The sequence below is a fragment of the Orbicella faveolata genome, unplaced genomic scaffold (genome assembly GCF_042242905.1).
Source record: "Orbicella faveolata isolate gen_17 unplaced genomic scaffold, um_ofav_v1 contig_24, whole genome shotgun sequence".
NCBI classification, from domain to species: domain Eukaryota; kingdom Metazoa; phylum Cnidaria; class Anthozoa; order Scleractinia; family Merulinidae; genus Orbicella; species Orbicella faveolata.
Window position 1 is genome coordinate 34083609 of NW_028301552.1, and position 21879 is coordinate 34105487.

At 38.6% G+C, this 21879-nt stretch overlaps 5 protein-coding genes across 6 annotated transcripts; 2 read left to right on the forward strand and 3 right to left on the reverse strand.

Annotated features, from left to right (window-relative positions):
- Positions 1-55: 55 nt before the first annotated feature.
- Positions 56-5206, forward strand: LOC110056072 (uncharacterized). The gene is made up of 4 exons (XM_089290847.1): positions 56-253; positions 381-544; positions 1355-1710; positions 2108-5206. Exons 1-4 carry the CDS (start codon positions 57-59, stop codon positions 2435-2437), a joined length of 1047 nt encoding a protein of 348 aa, XP_089146973.1. The 5' UTR covers position 56; the 3' UTR covers positions 2438-5206.
- Positions 2432-8099, reverse strand: LOC110056073 (actin maturation protease-like). The gene is made up of 3 exons (XM_020762513.2): positions 7853-8099; positions 6254-6615; positions 2432-5575 (listed from the first exon to the last, which is right to left on the reverse strand). The coding sequence occupies exons 1-3, from the start codon at positions 7987-7989 to the stop codon at positions 5250-5252; spliced, it is 825 nt and encodes a 274-aa protein (XP_020618172.1). The 5' UTR covers positions 7990-8099; the 3' UTR covers positions 2432-5249.
- Positions 8100-8627: 528 nt separating this feature from the next.
- On the reverse strand, positions 8628-14175 carry LOC110056071 (pinin-like). The gene is made up of 8 exons (XM_020762511.2): positions 14020-14175; positions 13266-13376; positions 13010-13112; positions 12663-12754; positions 11825-11900; positions 11201-11356; positions 10563-10701; positions 8628-10108 (listed from the first exon to the last, which is right to left on the reverse strand). Exons 1-8 carry the CDS (start codon positions 14127-14129, stop codon positions 9801-9803), a joined length of 1095 nt encoding a protein of 364 aa, XP_020618170.2. The 5' UTR covers positions 14130-14175; the 3' UTR covers positions 8628-9800.
- A 40-nt stretch (positions 14176-14215) lies between these two features.
- LOC110056074 (ATP synthase subunit s, mitochondrial-like) lies at positions 14216-17043 on the forward strand. 2 transcript variants are annotated; one of them, XM_020762514.2, is made up of 6 exons: positions 14216-14287; positions 14468-14565; positions 14836-14874; positions 15456-15625; positions 16005-16155; positions 16660-17043. In XM_020762514.2, the coding sequence occupies exons 1-6, from the start codon at positions 14282-14284 to the stop codon at positions 16763-16765; spliced, it is 570 nt and encodes a 189-aa protein (XP_020618173.1). In that variant the 5' UTR covers positions 14216-14281; the 3' UTR covers positions 16766-17043. The 2 variants fall into 2 exon arrangements, with proteins under 2 accessions (XP_020618173.1, XP_089146974.1); XM_089290848.1 differs by having other exon boundaries at positions 14255-14291.
- Positions 17044-17252: 209 nt separating this feature from the next.
- LOC110056069 (fucose-1-phosphate guanylyltransferase-like) lies at positions 17253-21877 on the reverse strand. Its single transcript, XM_020762509.2, has 5 exons — positions 21430-21877; positions 20221-20450; positions 18920-19353; positions 18393-18795; positions 17253-17791 (listed from the first exon to the last, which is right to left on the reverse strand). The coding sequence occupies exons 1-5, from the start codon at positions 21839-21841 to the stop codon at positions 17546-17548; spliced, it is 1725 nt and encodes a 574-aa protein (XP_020618168.1). The 5' UTR covers positions 21842-21877; the 3' UTR covers positions 17253-17545.
- Positions 21878-21879: the final 2 nt, after the last annotated feature.

Here is a 21879-nt window from a genome sequence, read left to right on the forward strand (position 1 = left end):
TTTTTTCTAAGCCTATTTCTAAACTTAGTCTTAGTCTGCGTTGCTTTATCGATAACATGGAAGCTTTGTCTTCCACCATGCATTCTGAAGCAAGCGAGACCACGCTGGAAACCGATACGAAACCCTCGCCACAGAAGGTTTGCATGATGCGAGGTGAGGCGTCAGCCGAAATTGGCGAAGAAATGACAAATAATAATTCCATGCAATGGCAAATCAACCTCGACGTCAAACAAGAGCAAGACGATGATGAGTGGTAAGCAAAGTGGTTTTACACCTACAGCTGCGCTAGAGCTGAAATAACAGCCGTTGAGCAGGATGGTAGGTTCACTTCGTAAAACAGAAAGGCCATTTTCTAAATCTTGTTCATTTCTTTTCGTTAGTGTTCCAAAAGGTCCAGGACTGTACCAGTGGTTTGTTAACCAAGAATTATCAGAAGCTGTGAGCTCTGTTAATGTGGATCAGGTGGACCCTCACTCAGCTTCAATCCAAGAAATACTCGAAGCAAGTCGCTTGAACAAAAATAAGGACCTTTTGCAACTTCTTGGTAAGAAAAGCGCTTTAGCTGAGCTTAATCTTAACTTGAGTTGAGCTTTTAAAATCTTTTATCATAATTAAGCTTAAGACTTAAAAAGTAGCTTACGTTGTAAGTGGTTGTTGCTCGCTGAGTTTATTTGTTAGTACAAACTAAGCTTAGCTCTTTTTCTGCAAACAATCGTTGAAACCAATGATGCCGTTTTTTAAAATTCGATATTTTCAACGAGATTGTGCGAACCAAGTGGTTGATTGCTGCAAAGGAATAAAGTTTTAAGATAAAAAAATCTCTAAATTCCCTGCTCACTACGTTGACTCAGGTGTATTTCACATGGTCCTTGTTCAAAGACCATATGAATATCACGGTAAAACTCAATCATCTAATTTCAATTTGTGCTTCGTCAAAACAGGGCTTTTTAATTTGACTGCAGGTCAACAATAACTACGTCCATTTGCACCTCATTACAATATCATAATGACACTTTTAAATTAGGTACTAACTAAATTAATCATAGGGCTATATAATTGTAAGGCTAGGCATGTTGGGTAGCTAATTATAAGGTTAAAACAAAACGTACATCGGCCATCTGAGCAACATCCATCGACAAAACACTTGAAAGCAGAAAAGGTCTGAGAAAAAGACGGACAATTTTATAGGTTAGAATAATGATTAACGAAGATTTAAATGGATCAATTGCTGAAAAGCAAAACCAAATCTCTCTTTCACATCTGTACTATCATAAGTGTACCATCATAAGTGTAATCTATACGATCCCTAAATTCGCGGAGCCTTATAAATTTTTTATGCCAATTTTTAATTCAGATGAGATTGGGTCTGGTGATACTTCAGCTTTGGCTGGAAATTACTGGCAAGAGGCAGGGAGCAATGAATTCAACTCCCAGAATGTGGGCTTCTCAGCAAGTGGCACAGATGAATGCCAGCAGTTTAGTGATTGTCAGCATTTTCGGACATTTTACGAGCCGCTGCCTCTAGTCTTGCCTTCAGTAGCTGGATCTGTCAACAGCTGCAGTTTTGTGCAGCCAGGGGATGGTACGGTATGGACTGGGCAAGCTGCAGAAACAGGACGAGGCATGACTGTGGAGTGTATTCAAGCAGGAGAAGCTCCTTTTTCATTGGGTCAACCTTCAACATCAAGTGAAGATCTAAGTGATGAAATAGTAAGTTTCCTTGCATTTCTGAGTACATTCATCCCAACTTGCTGGTATGGCGTGCACATTACTAAGTGTGCCTGTAAGAAACTGTTAGAAGTAGTGATCAAAACTTGGAAATTAAGCCTGTGAGGAGGGGGGTGGGGGGAGTTCAGCCTCAAATGGTCCACAGTGGGAGCTTTTTCAGTATCTTTTTGGGTTTTGAACCAAAAAATGTGACGGGAGATATGTTGTTTTAGAATTGGTACCTCTTAGGGGCGAAAAACATTTCAGGCCACGCCCATGAAGCAGGATCTTGGAACCTATTAGGGAATCCTCCCAAGAGAAATTAAGTGCTAGCAAATTTTTGTCATATGGCTGACATTCTCATAACTAAGTTCTTATTCTGTTTTGAATTTCATGAAAGAAAAAACAAGAGGAGAAAAAGAGAAAAAGAAGAGAAAGGAACAAACAGTGCAGCCGAGAATTTCGCAGGAAACAAAAAGTCAGAGAACAGCTCTTGACGAGGGGAAAGGCTGAAAAGGAACAACTTCTGGTGGAAAGATACAAGAGGATTGAGAAAACAACCAAAATCCTGCTCAAGATTGCAAACAGCAGTGGAGCATGTGAAAAAGGACAGAACATCATCAACAGGGTAGCTGGTTTGATCAATAAAGAAAATTTACCATGTGCTATGGTGAAAGGTACCTTGGTTCCTTACAGACATGTTAGCTGCACCAAAACACAGGCCTTCTAAAGCATTAATGTTTATTGTCTTAAAAGTGCAGTTGTTGAAAATGTCCATAGAGACACTAAAACTCCAGCCAGGTCAAACAAAGCAATGAATAGTAATACCACACAAAAAAATGCTGGATCATGCTACAAAAAATGCTGGATCATGTGTACTAAAGGCACCTGTGGTCGAGTGTCGATTGATACCCTCGATTGATACCCTTGATCGACATCTTGATTGACATCCCGATCAATACACGGTCGATGCTTGATCAACACCTGATCAAGAGTTGGTTGACAGTCAGCCAAGTGTTGACTGACATCGAAAATTAGTTGACTGTCGACTGAGATGTCGATGGAGCATCGATTGGGTGTCAATTGAGGTGTTGATAGAGTGTTGATCGAGATATCGATCAAGGGCATCAATTGACACTCGACCACGGATGCCGTTAGTACATGATCCATAATGCTATTCCTTTGATTTAATATGTTGCTATGTAAGCACATTTGAATATGTTAATTCAGGTCATGGTTGTTCAAGTATCAATTTATCAATGCTAATTACCATCATTTCCAAGGCTACAAAACCTTTTAGTCAAACCAACTGCAAAGTTAGCAAATCAGCTATCAAACATATCCATATACGTATGCATATGGTGTGTAAATTAATTTCTAAGTCTTTACCTCAGTGAGCTGTACTGAATAGTTTCATGGCTTTCTCATATTGCATTTCCTTTTCTTCATCCTTTGATTTTGAGTGCCTGTCAATGGTGCATGAACAATTTTGTGTCTGGTTAATGTAAGATATACTTGACTAATGGAAATTTAGGGCCAACTTTGCAGTCAGAGGTTTGAATTCAATGAAAAGAACAGTTAAGACTAGCATCATCCCTGGGCAGAGCTCATATGAAAGTGGTGAGAGTGATCATCTTACCTTTTAGGCGTTTTTATTGTTTGTTAGCATGTTCATATCGAAAATGACATTGGTCAGCATTATTCTAAAACTGAAAAAGAACCATATCCACAGAATGACCATGTGTGTGCATGGCTGTTTAGTAGGCTTCGTTGCGTTCAAGTCCAATATCGCTACTGAGTGATTCCTTCAGAGAGTCATTATGGCAAGTTTTGTTTTTGGATCATAATGTTGTTAGCTTTGTTTGGCCAGGGCTTTAAGTTTTAGGTTCTAATAACACTGTGCTTAGGCGATTCCTTTGGAGCTATTTACAGACAAAATTATTAGGGCTTTGCAATGGTCTCGTGAAGAGAATTGTTTTAAGACCTTTATTGTTGGTGTCAAGCTGGTATTGAATGAAGGTGTGGAACAGTGAAGCTTATTGTAAATTTGGAGCATGCGTACTAAAGGCATCCACAGTTGAGTGTCAATCATTACCCTTGATTGATACTATGATTATCAGTTGAGTAAGGCACTAGGGAAGTTTGGTTACGAAGTTTTGGCCTTAAAATTATGGTGTTGTCACGAGCAACTTACCTCATTTCTGTTGGTAACAATATCAACAGCCGTGCATCGCCTGTCGCATCGCTTACAATTTTGCACACTTTGCTGCGAATGATGTCAAAGGCCGACAAGTTGTCAATGGATACAGAGCCAGTTACTCGTGACAACAATAGGATTTTTACTTTAAAACTTGGTGAGCAAACTTTTGTCCCGCCTTACTCAACTGATAATCGTAATACCCTCAATCAACATCTCCATAGGTATTTGATCAACATCGCGATCAATACTTAGTTGACATTCGATCGACACTTGATCAGCAGTCAGTCGATGGTTGGCTGAGTGTTGACTGACTCATATGCATCAACTGAAAATTAGACAACTGTTGACCGCCTGTCGACCGAGATGTTAATGGAGTGTCAACTGAGGTGTCAATGGAGAGTCGATAGGGTATCAATTGAGTGTCAATCAAGGGTGTTGATCTTGGGTATTGATTGAGGATATCAATCAAGGCTATCAATCAACACTCGCCTGCAGATGCCCACAGTACACATGATCCGTAAATTCAAATATTCAGAATCAAATGATGGGAAAATATGTAATAGTAGAAAGAAATAGCTGGTCTATTTCGAGGTTGTTTAAAATCATGTTTCTTGGATCAAATCTTTGTGAAAGAATTTTACGATTTTACTTTGTTCCAGATTGTGATTGTTGAGCAAGAATTAAAAGAAAAACATGTAAATAATTTCAAGAGAAAAGAAATGTAGTCATAACGTTTTAATGGCTAGCTTTATAACCTAGAAAGTGCAATACTATCTATGCACAGTTTAGTCATGGAAATAGCAGGAAATTTGAACCTCTTGTTTCATCTTTTTTTCCTGTTAATGACAGGGCAAACCCTGAAAACCTTTTTCCTTTAGCAGTAAAACTTTGGCTGTACTGGGGTTAGGGTCATGAAATCAAATGTTTGAAGTCTTGAAAATACCATGACTATTACTGATTAAATGTTACTAGACATACAGTTGGATCCCATTGATTGTAACTCATTATTTCAAGTTCCCCGTTATTTCAAACTCAAAACCATTTCCCTTGAATTTATCTCTCAGTCATTAACTATCGGCTACTTCGAGCTCCCGCCATTTCAAATACTTTGTGTTTCCTCTGAGAGTTCAAAGTAGTGGGATTCAACTGTATATGCTGATGATAAAATGAACTGGGTGAATATTTTAAATACCTTAAATACTAAACTGTTTTCTATTACATGCATAACAACTTGTCTAATATGTTAGTCTGGATGACATTATTTTCAGAACAGGTTAATAAAATAATTTTGTTTGCAAACACATCTTTTAAAGAATTGCTACCCCTCTCGTAGGGGTGTTTGCTATCTTTGATCAGAAATGACTAATATTTTCTCACAGAGACCGACACGTATACCCTCTTCAGGAACAATGAAGTTACCAACTTGCTTTTCTTTAGAAGGGTCTAATTCAAAAAGGTTTGCATTGCTTCTTTTCAGACAGTCCAGACCCCAAACAGCTGTATGGCTTGATTTACCATGCTTAGCACAGAAGTATGTGTTCTGTGGTTTACAGTTGTGTGGTAAGATAAATGTAGATGAAGGACTTGTATGAAACAACACGGGCACCTCCTCATCTTGCTTAAACATTGTCCAGTCAATTATGTTGTCATCTAGCTGACACAGGACACCTAGGTTTTAAAAACGTAACATTTACAAAATGACAAGGCTTAATTTAGTCAACTTCACCAACTATTACAGCAAAAATCTAAGTATTTTCCATTATAATACGTGCTAGTGTAAAGGGATCATGTGTACTAAAGGCATCCGTGGTTGAGTGTCGATCGAGGGTATTGATCGACACTCTGTCAACAACTCAGTTAATACTTGATCAACACACCATCAACATCTTGGTTGACAGTTAACCACTTTTTAACTGATGCATCTGAGTCGTTTGACACTTGGCTGACCATAGACCGACTGTTGATCAAGTGTCAATCAAGTGTCCACCAAGTATCGATCAATATGTTGATCAAGTGTATCGATCAAGGATATCAATCGACACTCAACCACTGCACAGATGCCTTAAGTACACATGATCTGTGTAAAGTGGGCAGGCAGGCAGAAGAAACTTTTTGAACTGAACTTCTTCATAACAAACAAACTTCTTCTCTAAATGGTCAAACCAGGCCTGCAAAATTGCCCTGCTCACAGCCGGTCAATTTGCCCGCTGCCCTGTCCTTGATGAAACCCCTGGGTAGCCGCCTCCTCCTCAGACAATACTAGATCCTCAGCCAACATGGGGTTTCTATGACTTCTTGTAAGTTTAAAACTATCATGAAAACTATGTTCAAAATTATCACACTGACCTGTTAGCAGAGCCCAATGCGCTTTGTGCCCATTTTCCAGACAAGGCTTATGGTTCTTATCAGCATCATAAGGAACAAGCACAGCAGATCCCTTTAGCAATTCTGAGACAATAAATTGATGATCCTCAAATCCATAACTTATAACTTGACATCCAAGTCCATAAAACTCCTTAGCAAGCTGACCCAGGTTTTCTGCTGAGTACATTTCACCTTGCTGTGAATAACCTTTTGATCTTGCCATGGACAGTAAGTTGCCTAACTCCTTGTTATGTTGTTCCTGCCCAGCACAAAATGCTGTTCCAGTATCAGCTTTTTGATTTTGTATTAGTTCTGCTGCCATACTGATGGCAGACAATCCACACCTGTAGAGAACAACTTTATAGCCTGAGAGCACTCAGGAATCAACACCAGACGCAAGAATCTACTTCAACTCTTATCAGCTAACATCAGCATCATCCCATGCTACCGCAGAGCTGCCACCTATTCGGCAAAAAGTTGAGGCCTGAAGGAAACTCGATTTTTACACTAAAGAACTTTTTCAAAATTGACTTCCATGTTTTTTTCCTCCATGGCTCTAGACAACTCTTTGTTTTTTTGCAAAATTAATATGCATTGCCAAAATTTTTCTGCCCCTTCTCTCCTAGTACCCTGCCCCCTTTTTCTCTTGGGTTCAACCTTCCTCTCTCTCAACACCCTTCATTTGAATGAGTATGCAAAAAGAGATGTCTGAATGCTGGGGCTAGTGTTCGTTGGAGGCTAATGACATAATTTTGTAACATGATAATCACATCAGCCCTGTAAGCCCTGATTGGGAAATCATCTGCTGCTGCAACAATGTGTAAACCCTCCTCCCAAAAAAAGTAATTGTGACGTACTAGACCAAACATCGTAATTCCTCACTAGTCTCCCAAAATTTCATCTCTTACAGTACCAATGCAGGGCTGTCATTAAGGGCCGTAACCTGTAACACCTGTTACAGCTGAGTATGCTTGATTTTCCCTTCATGCTACAGGTGATATTGCCAGTTGTTGATAGAATTTGACCACAAAGTAACACATTTGTTATGGGTGTGGAGAACAAGGCTACAGGTGACTTAAGACATAATGACAGCCCTGCCAATGTGATTTGAATTTCCACAAAACTAAAGTGAAGGTCAGAAACTAAGAAACTAAGTGAAGGTCAGAATCCTCTAGTTTGATGACAAAATCCACTGGTCCCAGGCTATTGGACTCAACATTCTTTGCATGTTACTGGAAAGGAAACTCCTTTCTCAAACGGGAACTGGGGTGATGGTGATGGTGGGGAGGGGGGGGGGGGGCGGGAGGGAGGGGGTGGTGTAGGTTGTTAAGAGAGTAAGCCCACTGTGTTTTTGCATTTTGGTCAGCCAAACAATGCTGTGTCTCGATCCTTGGTGCTCTCCAGCACGCAAGGGATCCGTACCTTAATTTTTTCTATCTCTTGTTCAATATATATACCCAAGGAACTACCTACTCGTTAATTTTTTTTCAGATTCTTTAGGGTGGAGACCTGGAATCCTGAATACCCTTTTGGCGCCCCCACTTTACTGTGTGAGAAAAGAATCTCTTTCCTGCTCCTTACCTTGGCAGTTTCCCCTGAAATCGAGTTGATACCTCCCCGTTACAAAGAAGCCAGTTCTTACGTTCAGCAGTAATGGACAAGATTATTTCACGGCACTGTTTTTTGATATCAAAAGCGAGCGCGCTGTTGCAACTCATTCCGCTGTTGCACTTTTTCTTGGTTCGAATTTCTACTCTACTTTTTCTGGACGAAAACGCAAGTCCTAGAGGTCCTACATAAAAATTTACAACTGTTCCGCCATTTTTAGTTTTTATTTCGCCCCAGGCCTTCTCAGAAAGAAATATCAGAGCTGTTGATTGTTCCTTGCATAAATTATTATTTTTGCATAGATTATGAACGTATTAAAACCATAATCTGGTGTGACACGTTGAGACAAGAAAGGAATTTGCATGTGACATTAATGACCTTTGCAAATTCTCACATGTTCAGAATAATTTATTTTGTTACCATAAAATGCTGATTATCTCCTCTCACTGTGGTCTTTATTGCCAAATCTTGAGATATACTTATCAGTGTGACTGATAAAAAACAAAACACTGGGTTCAACAATTTACAAACATTACACTTGATAAAACCATAAACAATCGGAGAACCAATCGGGTAGTTTCCATAAATTTGGGGGAAAATCATGTGGCCTTGAACACGATAATTATCAAAGGCAACACACCCACACACACACCCTCTCCTCAAAAAAAAAAAATCTCACAGGGAGGGCAGCTGAAACAGGCTAATATTATTAATTTTAAGTTAGTCCAAAGAAACTATACAGCACATGTACAGATAATGTTGACCTTTTATTAAATTTCCAACATTGTTTGTCTACAATAATTATTGTATTCAATTGATATCAACTGAGAGTAATAAAATGATGTTCATAAACAAGAGACCAGTGGAAACTGAAGTAAACTGTTACTTCTTTAATCACATGCTTTCTCTGGATCCACAACATTATTAAAATGGCATGAAAAGAATGTACAAGAAACAACCGTAATGGTAATTTCATCAGTCAGATGAACAGAGAATGATCGCAGCTGAGGACCTCTCACGACCTGCATACAGCTGAATGCTACTGTAACCTGGAGGGGCAGAGGGTGTTAATTCTCGTCTTCTAAGGAACCTAGTAACTTGTCCTTTTTTCCCCTTCATCCCCTCACATACGACAACACAATCTTCTTGTCCTCTCAGAAAACAAACACAATTTTTTCCCAGGCTTCTCTCAGTCTGTCTGTCTGTCAGCTAAACTACTAGAGGGCAGGAAATTTCTCAAAATCAAACTTATACTAATGTCTTACATTGGAATGAATGTCTGATTTACTATTTGCAGATCACTGGATCTGCTGATCAATTTTGCAGTGGCAAGAAATATTCAAATACTATTACTCCCTACAGTGTGAGGTGCAATCTTCAACATCAAAAGAAAGGAAAGATGGAAAAGTGTTCATGTAAACACAAATCATAACTCCATACTGTAAATTCCCACTTAAAATATAGCACTTACATATCCCACCCCCCACCCCCCCCCCCAACCTTGCCCTACCACCTCCCCTTCACTATGTTGTAGCTTGTATCAATATGACCTACCATGGAATGGGGTAATCTTACACAAATAACTGACATTGTTTAGAGGAAAAATCAGTATACGTTAAAGCTTTGCCGTTTTTGAAATTACCAATTTTGTCTGATAATTAGCTTTCCCTAAAAATAAACCCAAGAAAGCATCTTTTCAATGAGCATAAAACCAAGACTAATACAGGTAAGTGGGATTTTACAGTATGCACCTACAAAAACCAAAACCATAGGAGATGGATAAATATGGGGCTAACAGAGTTTTAACCCTGACGGAAGGGTTGGCTTGAGAGGGGAGGATGTGTCTTCTAAATTAGTAATGATACATTAGCATTACTCATCCCAATCTCAGCATAATGTGATTTCATTTATCTCCTACTGACTAGTCTATCTCTCCATCCTCTTCCTCCATGGCTTCCACCACTTCTGCCTGTCTTTCTTCCTGAACACTCTGCTCTTCTTGAACACCATTCTCAGCATCTCTGCTCTCACTTCTCTTTCTCACTTTCTCCGTCACTTCCCCTTGTCTCTCCTCCTTCATTTCCACATCCCCATCACCACCAGTGTTTTCAACTCTTGCCTTATTCTCACCATCACCCTCATTAGATACAGACAACCTGGCATTCTTCATTCTCTCTTCTTCTAGCTCTTGTTCCTCTTCAATTTCTGCTCTTCTTTTAGCCATTGCTCCTGAAAACAAGAGGCACACAGTAAATCACAGTGTAGTCATCAATGTTCCAGACAAGTGAGGGGTCTTGGGTCAAAAACGCGACAAGGTCACCTACATGACGCAACAAATAAATAGAAAATTTATAATGATTTGGTGGGAGCAGTGGAAATTGACCCATTGGAATTCCTTATTGACACCCAGCCTTGAAAACCTATCTGCAACCCTGAGTCATAGGAGTCTGTGCATGAAAATATAGCTGATTAGAGCACCAAGAATAGAGCTGAGTAGAGAGTCAACTACAACAAAATGGAGTGGAGTAGAGCACATTTAACAAGAATAGAATGGAGGTGAGCTGGTGAGAGTGGAGTAATCATATTGCACATTTGATGCAAGCTCCTTCAAACATCAACAGTTTCTTTTATTTCTTTTTTTTATTTGTGCAAGTTCAAGTACTGCCTTGGTTTATTGACTTACTTTTCACAGCTCTCGTTGATTCCTCTAAGAGTTTTTGTGTCTTGTCATTAAGTTTGGCTGGCAAGTAGAAGATGGGAGGGTTGGCTTTTGTCATGATAAAATGGCTCAATTTCTCACCATGTTTATCCCACTCCTCTTGCTGAAAAAGAGAATAAATAAATCAGTTTGAAGCCTGATTGAATGCGACTGATATTGCAACCCAGAAGATTGCACATGGTGCAGACTCGCCTGCAAACGCATTATATATAGTTAATGGTAGATACTTTCCTTGGAGACCACATAAAAACTGGGATGATGTAGAGAACAACTGCAATTCTTAAGGCCACCACAGGTTACCACTCTCTCCCCTCCCTCTCCCATTCTTCCTCCTCCTCCTCCAGCATTCTGTCGGATTGCCCTAACAGTTCACTGGCAGCCATTTACATTCCTGGATGGAGAGTAGTACTGTGGGAGCAAAGTGTCTTAAGTAGGAACATAATCAGGTTTGTCAAAAGCTGTTGGTAAAATCAGCTTTAAGCCACCCACTTTGAAACTCTGCAACACCCCTTAAATAATGCAATGACCCCCTTGAGCTGGATTCCAATGTAGCAACAAACATGTACACTGTAAATTTTGACAAGAATACATTATTTCATTACCAGTTCAGCCATATCAACTTTTCTCTGTAATAATCTCAATTCTGCTTGTTTTGCTCTTCTTTCTGTGAATAATTCCTTTCTTTGAGTGGACAATTCTTCTTTCTCTTTCTTTTCCGCTTCTTCAAGCTTCTTGTTTATTTCCTCTCTTCTTATGTCCTAATGGAAAAGAGGACAATTCAAAAGTAAATCCTAACAAGTAAGGAGGTATTATCAGATAACATCCATATATGTTTGTGACCTCAGTCCCACACCCTCTTACTTTTTCATCCCTTGTTGTTGAGGAGAGAGACCCTGGTAGTGGCTGGTTTAAGCCTAATGACCAAGCAGGCCAGTGTTTATCTCTTGTTAATTCCGTATTTTCGTACATGTAACATTGAGTGACTAGAATCACTGCTACTTCCCTTATACACAAGAGTGAAGAGAGGCATTGTGAGGGTGCTCTGTTGCCCAAGAACACAACACAATGATCATTGCGGCTCCAACCTGGTTCCCTCAATCTAGGGCTCAGTGCACTAGCAATTACGCCACTACAACCCCAGCTTCGATCATTAAACATGACAATATTAAAACTTAAATATGCAGTGGGGAAAGACTTGTGTTATCACCTATCAAGTTTATCAATACCTTCTCAGTCTTCTGAGAGCTATCATCTTTGAACTTTTGAAGAGTGCCCAGCAACATGCCAAACATTCTCTTATTTCTGAGAAAAAAACAAATAAAGGTAAGTCATGTATTATATACATTTTACCTTTATAATTATTCACCCTGGGTGAAAAGGGGCACTGTGAGGGTTAAGTGACTTGCCACACAACACAGTGACCCCAGTCAGAGCATGAACCCGGAGTACAGTGCTTGATGCAAAACCAACACTCAAAATGCTACACTTTACAGAGATCAGAGTTCTTCTGTGATTCATGGCTAAATAAAAATTAAATTTTACATTTACTTCCAAAGTATACTGGACTAATCATTGGATCACTGTGTTTGCTACAAAAAAAAAAACAGTCTTAGAAGCAACAAACCCTTTGAAATGAGCTGTCCCTGAAATTCATCTGCAATATAATTACTTAGATCAGCTCATAATGAGCAATATACAGGTAATAAATTTCTCACGAGTATAAGCCAGCCCCCAGTGAACAATTTGAAGTTTATATTGTTATGTACAGTGTTTCAATGTGTCCAGAGACACTTCTTAGGTTTTGGAAGTTTTATTATAATTCATCAGAGTAATGCAGACAAGTTGGTGGCTAGGTAGGTGAAAATAATAACAAAAATTGCTCCAAGTATACTGGAACAGGAAGCCAGCAGTATCTGTTTTCCAAGTCTACAAAAGTCATGTAGACTGAAAGTAGGAACTGGTTTTAGTGGCACATTACGAATGAAGGGGAAGTGCGAGTACTGTGTAGTGTAGTATTATTAATAATAATCAACAAGAGTGTGGTGGTGGTGCCAGTGGACAAACCTTGACTTTGTTTTGTCATCTGTTTTAGTAATAACATCTCTCTTGAGGCGAGATGGCGCAGGCGTAGCCACAACTGATGACTGGATAGCAGGCTGTAAAAGATAATGTTAATTTTCTTTATGAAGATAATTCAAGTTGTAAATCAAAAGACATGAATATTTGTCATGATCTTTTAAATCTCTCCTTACAACATACATGTAATCAGTATATGGTCAAAATCATCAATATTTAGGAGGCCTTGCTTTACCAAAGGTATTCTTAAAAGTTTTAAAAGAAATAGATAATGACATCAAGGAGATGTGCTGTTTTAACCTTGAAATAGAAAATGTTCACTTAAGACTGATTACCTTGTCTGTATCATCATCTTCTTCTTCGCCTTCACTATCCAGACGCGAGGAAGGGCGGTTTCGGTCCTGTGAAGTCCTTGTCATTACCACACGACTCCAGAGTCTGTTACAATAAACAAGTAAATTACATGTTATATTCCTACTTGAAAATGTCAAACCGAACAGGTTTGTACAAATAGACCAGACCTGCATTATTGCTAGAAAACACCAATCAAAATTTACAAGCTGTACAGTATGCTTCGGCGGACAGACAAACCTTCCTGGTGCACCAGATGAATCACGTCTTTTAGTTGCTGGTCCTTGCCCCAGTGCCATGCTCCTCTCTGGGAAGTCCCTCTTCAGCATCACACGCCGTCCTGCTGCAGGTCTGAATCAAACACAATACATTTTATCCTGAGCTCCAAGAAGAGAAAAGCCTTGGGTTAGTTTTTGGGCCCTGAGTAACACCTTGCCTAAAGCCACCCTGTTACCTATTACAACCAATTACCTTTGTCATAATGAAAACATCTGTCAGTCACATATGTTGGTGGTTTAATGGTGGTCAGATTAAGAAGGTTTCATGACTGTAAATAGTAAATCGAACTTTGTTGACACATAAAAATAAATAAGTTTTAAAGTGTATACACGTGGAAAAATGCCTGGATCACTACCAAAGGGACGGATATTAGACTCCGATCAACACTTTTTGAAAAGCCAGGTGCTAGCTGTCGCTATGGTTCTTGAATTCCCTTAAAATTTTCAGTTTTCATGAGTTGATTTCACCGCAACAAAGATCTGTACTCGTTCTATAATTCAGCCGCAACATTGCAGAGTGCAGATGAAAAGACAATAAGTACGCTTACAATGTAAGATAAGATTAACAAACTGAAACTAAACAAGCTAAGCCTACTATTTACAGAAAGATGCAGATAATGTCGAGAAACGCGTCAAGCTGTCCAGGGACTCTTCACAAAGCGTAAATTAAACTTCCTCCTCTCGGTTAACTTTGATTACGAAAGCAGCCCTTTTACCTGAATTCCGAAGGATCTCTTCCGGTAAGTTTCTTGATGTTTTCATCCACGGATTTAAGCCCTTCCCTCGCTAATTCTAGGTCGCGTTGTAGCTCCGCCACCGACGCCATCTTGCTTCTTCAAGATCGCGTGCAAGTCTAAGACCGCGATATTATATGGTCAGCGTCACACTAGGTCCAGTCTCCATGGTCTCTCAAATTCATTCGGACGTGAAACGCCTTGCAGTAAACGTATTATAGGGCTGTCGACGATTTTCCATATTATGATTGTAGGTACAACAGGTTTTACACATTCTTAGGCAACACTTCATTTCATTTGGTATGAATTTAAAACAGCGACCGCTACTAGGAAAGTGGTCATATGAAGTACACCCCTCCCTCCCCCCCCCCCCCCGCCACACACACACTCCCATTTATCACTTCTTATTTTGCGTTTATTATCTACTTAGTCTTTAACAGCATTGAGAAGACAGATATGCGTCAAAGGAATAACTCAAAACATTGGAAAAAGATCATTTTACATGTGGCTAAACTTTGTTTTCAACAGGTATAAAAAATATTTTATTATTAGTTTATTATTTAAGCTTGTTAGTTTATTAGTTGACTTGTTGACAAGTGCAAAGGGCGTGTTAAAAGTAAAAGGTTTGGGGTGTGAGAAAGAGCAGCAAAAAAAGGAAAAAAGGAGGAGGAGGAAAAATAAACTTTTCATCTCCTTTCCACTTTTTTGTTGCCGCTTTAACAGCCCCGATAAAAAATTATGTGCTGACAGCTGGTAGAGTGAACACTATTAACATGAAACTGTTTACATTTTTCATAGAGTAGATGAAGGACGAATAGAAGAATTTGGTCCAGACAGGTAAAAATTGATGCAAATATATGAAATATTAGAAGGATTAGGAAGGAAAGACTGTCATGATCTTCCTACTGGTGAAATAAAATCTTTTTTTTTTCAGACATACAGATCTTTTGAATATGCAAGTTTAAAAAGGGAAAAGGAAAACCTTTCATTTGGACTGCAAACAGCTGTATTTTTTGTAAAACTTGGGCAGTCTATGTATGAAAGGTCTGGCACCTGTCAAAACAGTGGATTGCACAGGAGGCACGTGCACTTTGTACATGAAGATCCCACTTTAAGCACTTTGTGCCGAACAAGAGTGAAAAATTACTGATTTGTAGTTAACTTTCAATTCTTTGTATTATAAAGTGGAAATTGCCTCACTGTTATCCTCTTCAAGTTGTTCAGTTAGTTGGGGTGCTGCGGCAAATATGGTGGAGCAAAAAAAGGAGATTCAGAGAGGCTTGGTGCCTTCCAGTGATGCGCTTCTTCCCCATTTTTTTGTGTGCTATTTTTCACTCTGCAACCCATCAAATCAAATGTCTGGAAGAGGCTTCCTGACTGTGTATCTCACTTTTCATTTTCCTTGTATGATTATTCAGGGTAGCAGCAGAGTGGGTGTTACGTTGTGGAGGTGGAGTTAAATTCAAGAATCCTGAAAAATGGATTTGGGACTATAATGCCATACCAGACGGGCCAAAAGGAAGACTTGCATTGGAAGCAATCGATGCTAAAGGAATAAGTGTAACAACCGGTGGCCTTCAACATCTTGGTAATTATATGTTAAAATCTTGCCCTGCTTTCATTTTGTTGGTATGGTGGCCTCGTGGTTTGCATGTTACACTTTGGCTCAAGTTGCCTAGGTTTCAGCTGGCTAAGGTCATTGTACTTCCCTCCACCCTGATGTATAAAAAGGAATAAGGCTGTTCTACTAATTAAGTAGTACCCATTGATACTCCCATTGGGAGTGGCAAATTAGTAAGAGTAAAGAGTCCTGCCCACAAAGACAATACAATGACCACAACAGGGCTCAAACCAGGAGCATGTTTTTTGATTTCCAATATACCATTTAAACTTTTACATCGACCTCACTGTGTTTTCAATAGCTAGAAAGTAGAGCAAACCTAAACATTTCCTCCTCTCTATTTCAGTTGGACTGCAACATCTTAAACAGCTGAACGTAAACAGCTGTATGTATGTAACTGATGTGAGCAAACTTCTGCCTGTGAAAGAAACCCTAGAGGAGCTGGACATTGGGAACTGTGGCAGTATATCTGATATATCACCACTCTCAGAACTAAAGTAAGTGCAACTTAATTCTCTCTTTCTTGCAATGCAAGCGTATTTTGGTGAGTGAGGCATTTTGATCAAGTGAGCACCATCTTGGATTCAAACTCGAAGGAGGCTTGAAGAGAGATGAAAAAGTGTTCTAGGGAGTAGGAGTGAGGGGAGGGGGAGGGGAAGGAAAAATTTCCCCTACCCACCCAGTTTTCCTAAGCCAACATGGCAGCAAACCTATTCAATCATGAGCTAACACGAATAACTTGTGAACACATGGAAAATGTCTGCACTGCAGGCTAACTTCTCCCCATTCCCATCCCCCATATTCCTTACCCCCAGCGACCCCACCATCTCTCTGAGCTCTCTGGATCAAGGACCACCCAACCCTACTATTTAACTATTCAAAATAGGATATGAACCTTTTCAAGTCTTTATTATTTAATTTTAAATTGATATATTTTTATACCAATCCCCTTACTGATAAATTCTTGTTGTTTTGACACATCTGCTCTCCTTTTGTTACAGAAAATTGACAAAGCTCAACCTTGTAAACACACCAAGCATAAAACAGAGAGAAGAGGCAATCACAACATTACAGAAAAGACTCCCTGACTGTGTCATTGAAAAATAAAATGCCAAGTTTTGCATATTTCACATATTTCACATATTTTCAAAGAAATGTTACTTACTGAAAATTGCAAATATTGATACCCAGCTAAAATATCCAGTCTTTCAGGATTTGCAAAACTGAATTAGTTTCCACAAAATAGGAAAAAATTTCTGATCTGCAAAATTGAACTCGACCTGCAAATATTTCGTGTCACACGCTACTTTCAACAATCAATTTAAAACAACTCTAATGCAAGGTAAAAATAAAGATGCTGATGAGATCCCCTAAAATAAAATAAATATATATATATATATATATATATATATATATATATATATATATATATATATATATATATATATATATATATATATATATATATATATATATATATATGCACCCCTACTATGAACAGTGAGTGTAAAATATGAAAATACTAAATAATTTTACCCACTAAACCATTATGGGTCCGTATACCCTCCTCAGTGGCCTGCCATCTATAATCCTATTTCTTTAGCTCATCTAGTACCTGTACTAGTGGAAATATTAATACGGTAAAATAAATTCTAAACCCTTACTCAGCTTTCAAAATATTCTTAAATGTATAAATTAGTAATATTGATTCATTTTACACAGTTTTTTTAACATTTTTGAACAGGAAAAACTACTTGGTGTCATCACCAGAGCGAAAAATCCTTCTCGACTTACATGAAGAATTTGTTTTAAGTGTTAACACTTTGGATTCTAGATGTATAAGTAGAATAAATCAATATGACTGACAGAATTTGGCAGTCTATTGTATTATGTCCCTAAAATCTTCTTCCTTAAATTTTCCCTTATCTTTAATGTTCCTTCGATATCCTTGAAATCCAAAACATCCTTCATCGAGAGGTATCTCTGCACAGCTCCACTGTTTCCTTCCTTAATTTTTGATCCATTCTTCAAAGCATTCAACATATTTAATGCATAACAGGTAGATTCTCTACAGCTTTCAAACACTGGAAATAGCTTTACTTGCCACAAGCTCACAATCTCAAGATCTGAATCCTGCAAAAAAATCCAATTATGATAGACAAGATGAGAGAGAATTGGAACATACCCCACACACCCAGGCGTTTTTTTTAATGTGTATTAATCCCTGCTTCATAGCTGTTTGTTTCTTGTGAAGAATTCATCCATTCGTCAAGAGGTGATCAGAGTGGTCCAATAAATATGGGTTAATGACCACGCATGAGGTCAAGATGGGTGAATACTGGCAAAATTCTTTTTTTGTGTGTTTATGGACCTTGACTCTATCTCGGTCCATAAACACGCAAAAAAAGAACGAGGCCAATATCCAGCCATCTTGACCAGTAAGCTTGGTCAATAAAGGATTTATTATACAGCTTTTTGGGAATTTTTTCTTGTGGGACACAGCAAGTCTTGAGTGGGCAAGAAAGCACCATCTTCCCTGTTCAGGTAGCCAATTACAGTGGAGGATTTGGTTCATCTTGCTCACTCCCGGAGCTAACCATATAATAATCCCTCTTAATCCCAATTCAATAACTTATTAATAAGCAAGGTGACAATTCAAGCCATTTTCTGGGTTAAGGGTATGTGGCTCCTTTGAACTTGTAGTCATGTACTTAAGGAAATGATGTACATGTACCTGCTTCATGTCTAACAATGATAATGCTTTATCAAGAGGCCAACCAAAATACTGCAGCTTCCCAAGGTCTTCTGATCTTGTCATCTTTTTTACATTGTCTTTGACACCAAACACAATGGTTACATACAACCCTGCAACATCACCAACTTCAACACAGACTGTTGTCATGAAAGCATTGTCAGGAATACATGCCCCAGCAGGAATCACTACATTGCTGATAATGCAGTTGTTGCCAACAGAGGACTCTTCTTGGATATCACAGTACTCCAGTACTGTTTGCTGTCCCACTTTGGATGGCATTGTTTGGTGACAGTGTATAAGACATCTTTGCTCAGTGGTGATTTTCTCCTCACTGAGTCCACTCCTTGTTACCATGACTTCTGAGAGAAAGTGGCTTTCAAACCTGGCAAGCACAACAAAAGAAAACAGAGGAGGAAAAAATCAAACTATCAAACTTTCAAAAATGTTTCACCTTTTGACTCTAAGGAATCATTATTCAGTAATTTAAGGGATAATTAAATCCTCACCGAAAAACATCATTTTCACAGAAATAATGAATATATTCTGCAGTAGTGCCTAGATGATAGAATCTGGATTCATTAAGCAACAGTACATTCAGCTGTGTTCCTTTCAAGAAATTGAATATCTTCTTCCTTTTTTCTACCAATGAAGAAGTTTCCTTTGTGACATTGGCAACATTCTTAGTGTAATCGGCAGATGCCTCGGATCCAAGAGCTTGAAGGAAGTCACCATAGGCATCAATTTCACAGTCAATTGGCTTGATTTCATCTGAAAAATCATATAGACTCTTGGCTGTCTTCCAGTCCACGAAAAATACACTATCAGTGTAAACATGTTCTTCACCGTTCTGAAGAAAAGTAATCTCATGTTTTCTCATTGTTTCTTCTGATGGTTTGTGAAGGAACTTCTTACATGTTGTTTGAGCAATGGAGCATCTACTCTGATAAACAAAATCATAGATAATGTTTTAATCAACATTAATTTTATTCCATTTTAAAACATTAATATTTATTAGTTGAGTAAGTTAATTGGGACTTGTATCTTCCAAATTATGATTGGGAAACTGTCACTTTTTCATAGTCCAGGAAAAATGATGACAAGTATACTGATTGATTGATTGACATAAAAAATGTCTTCTTAGGGTACCGGTACACAAAATATTATTGCTGTCCCAGTACTTTACAATGTGGCCCTAAGATTGATTTGCTGATTGATTGATTGATTGATTGATTGATTGATAAAAAAATTGTTTGATTGATTGATAAAAAAATTGTTTGATCGATTGATTGATAGATAAAAAAATTGATTGATTGATTGATTAATTGATTCAAAACCTTCAGAAATAACCAAAAATGGAAAAAAGTGAACCTTTGCACTTAGTTTGCATATCTGTAACCAAAAAATTACTCTATTGTGAGCAGCAAGCTGATCTAATGGTTAGTGGGCTGAACTCTGCATTGAAAGGTGTAAGTTCAAGATCAGGCAAGGGACACTGTGTTGTGTTCTTTGGAAGGATACTTTTAATTAGTCCCCCAATGCCGCTCTCCATTCAGAAGTGTATCAAGTGAGTATCATCGAGTCATCAGCCTGGACAACCTGGCAAACTGCTGGCAGGGAGGGAGGGGTGTGGAGTTAGCTGCGATGGACTAGCATCCCATTTAGTGACAGTACTTAACAATATTACGCTGCTTCAAGATGCAGAGACTAGGGATATGTGCCAACAATGATGTTATCTGGTTGTCCCTTATAAACATGAATCTGTTTTGTGGGGTAGTAAGTAATATAATTTATTAGAAGATGTAATAACCTCAGATGCTTGACCATCACTGAGTGCAAAGACACCATGGGTTGTACCAATAACAATTGGAGAAGGATGAGCCAATGCTGTGAAGCCTGGCTTTGTGAAAGACAAATCTCCGTCACTGTTGAACAGCACCAGGATATCTGAAGCCACCACAAAGATACCAGGATTCATCTGTTCAGGAAATTCAATGAACAAAGCCAGCTGGAGCTCTACCATTTGAAAGGGAGGATCACCTACCAAAATAATGAAACAGTTATCAAGCTTGGAAATAACACCAGAAAATTCTGACAAGCGAACCTGCAGCTCCTAGCCTCCCTCCTGTTCTTCCCTATCATTCTTATAATAAGTCCTTCTAAATATAAGCCTAAAGCCAGTTACAATCTATTCTAAGTATAAAGCCCCCCTCTATAGATCGTTTTCACTCATGCAGCATGCAGCTATGCAAATTTATTAGAACAAAAGAAAGTGTTTACAAAAGAAAAGACTTCAACTCCCACAGGATTGGTCTGGAACGCCAATGTGGCTGGACACATGGCCTCCTGTTCATTGTTTTGGAACACCAACATGGTTGCTGTGAAGTCCATGTGAAAACACTCTACATACTGGTGTCTCTTTGCAGTGACTTCTGGTGCTCATATGAAGACAGAACTCGTTTAAGTTTTGAAATGCAAAATTCTTTCCCACAAGGAGTCCACTATAACATTATCTTTAGTTATCATCAGAATTTTTAAGGCAAATTTCTTTAGAAAATATAATTACAAAGATTTTCAGGTCATCAAAACGGTATAAACTACACAGTGTATACATCAGTTCGCTATTTATTTATGTCAAATTTCTCTGTATAATCTTTGGACTTCTTGTAGTAAATTAAGTAGCACTTTAATTAAATTGCACATTACTGTAAAACTTACATATTTCCCTTCTCACCCTGAAAATAAAAAGATATCCCTGCCACGTCTCAGTTTTACATTAATTTCAAGGACAATTAAATCCTTTCTTTTTCTGAAAACAATGAAGAGATCCCCTCTGAGAAATTAAAATTACCTGCACATGTGACCATATTTTAATTTTTTAAAAATTAAGAAGTAAACAAGGCTGAAAAAACCCCGTTAAACTGCGTAAATATAATAAATATTGAATTTCAACAGAATTAATTTTACAGGTAAAAGCACAAGATAAACTATAAATTATTAAGCTTAATCATAAACCTACCAAATGGAAGAGCGGTGAAAGCTTTTCCCAGGACGCTGGCGTTGGGCAGTCTTTGGCTGTAGCCTCCAGCGGGAAACATGATTATTTTCGAGTTCACTAACTCCTCCTTGTCATAAATCTTTAACAGGTCACCAACAGTGACCAGGAAAGAGCCTCCGTTACCTATCTTTGGTCCAGGCGGATCATAGAACACATGATATTTCACTCCAAGTGGAAGCTCCCCGCGGGCAAGTTTGGACTGCAGTTGAATTTCGTAAGCGTTTTTCTGGCTTTCATCCAGAGCGGTAATCACAACTATATCCCAGAAGGCGATATCTACCTTTTTTCCTCGGATTGATTCAAACTTTTTGAATTTACTTTCCGTAGATCTTCGTATATTGCGACTAGTTTGCGAGAACTTTGCTTCCGCCATCTTCGTTTCGATCGAGTGATTTGGAGAACCAAATGAAG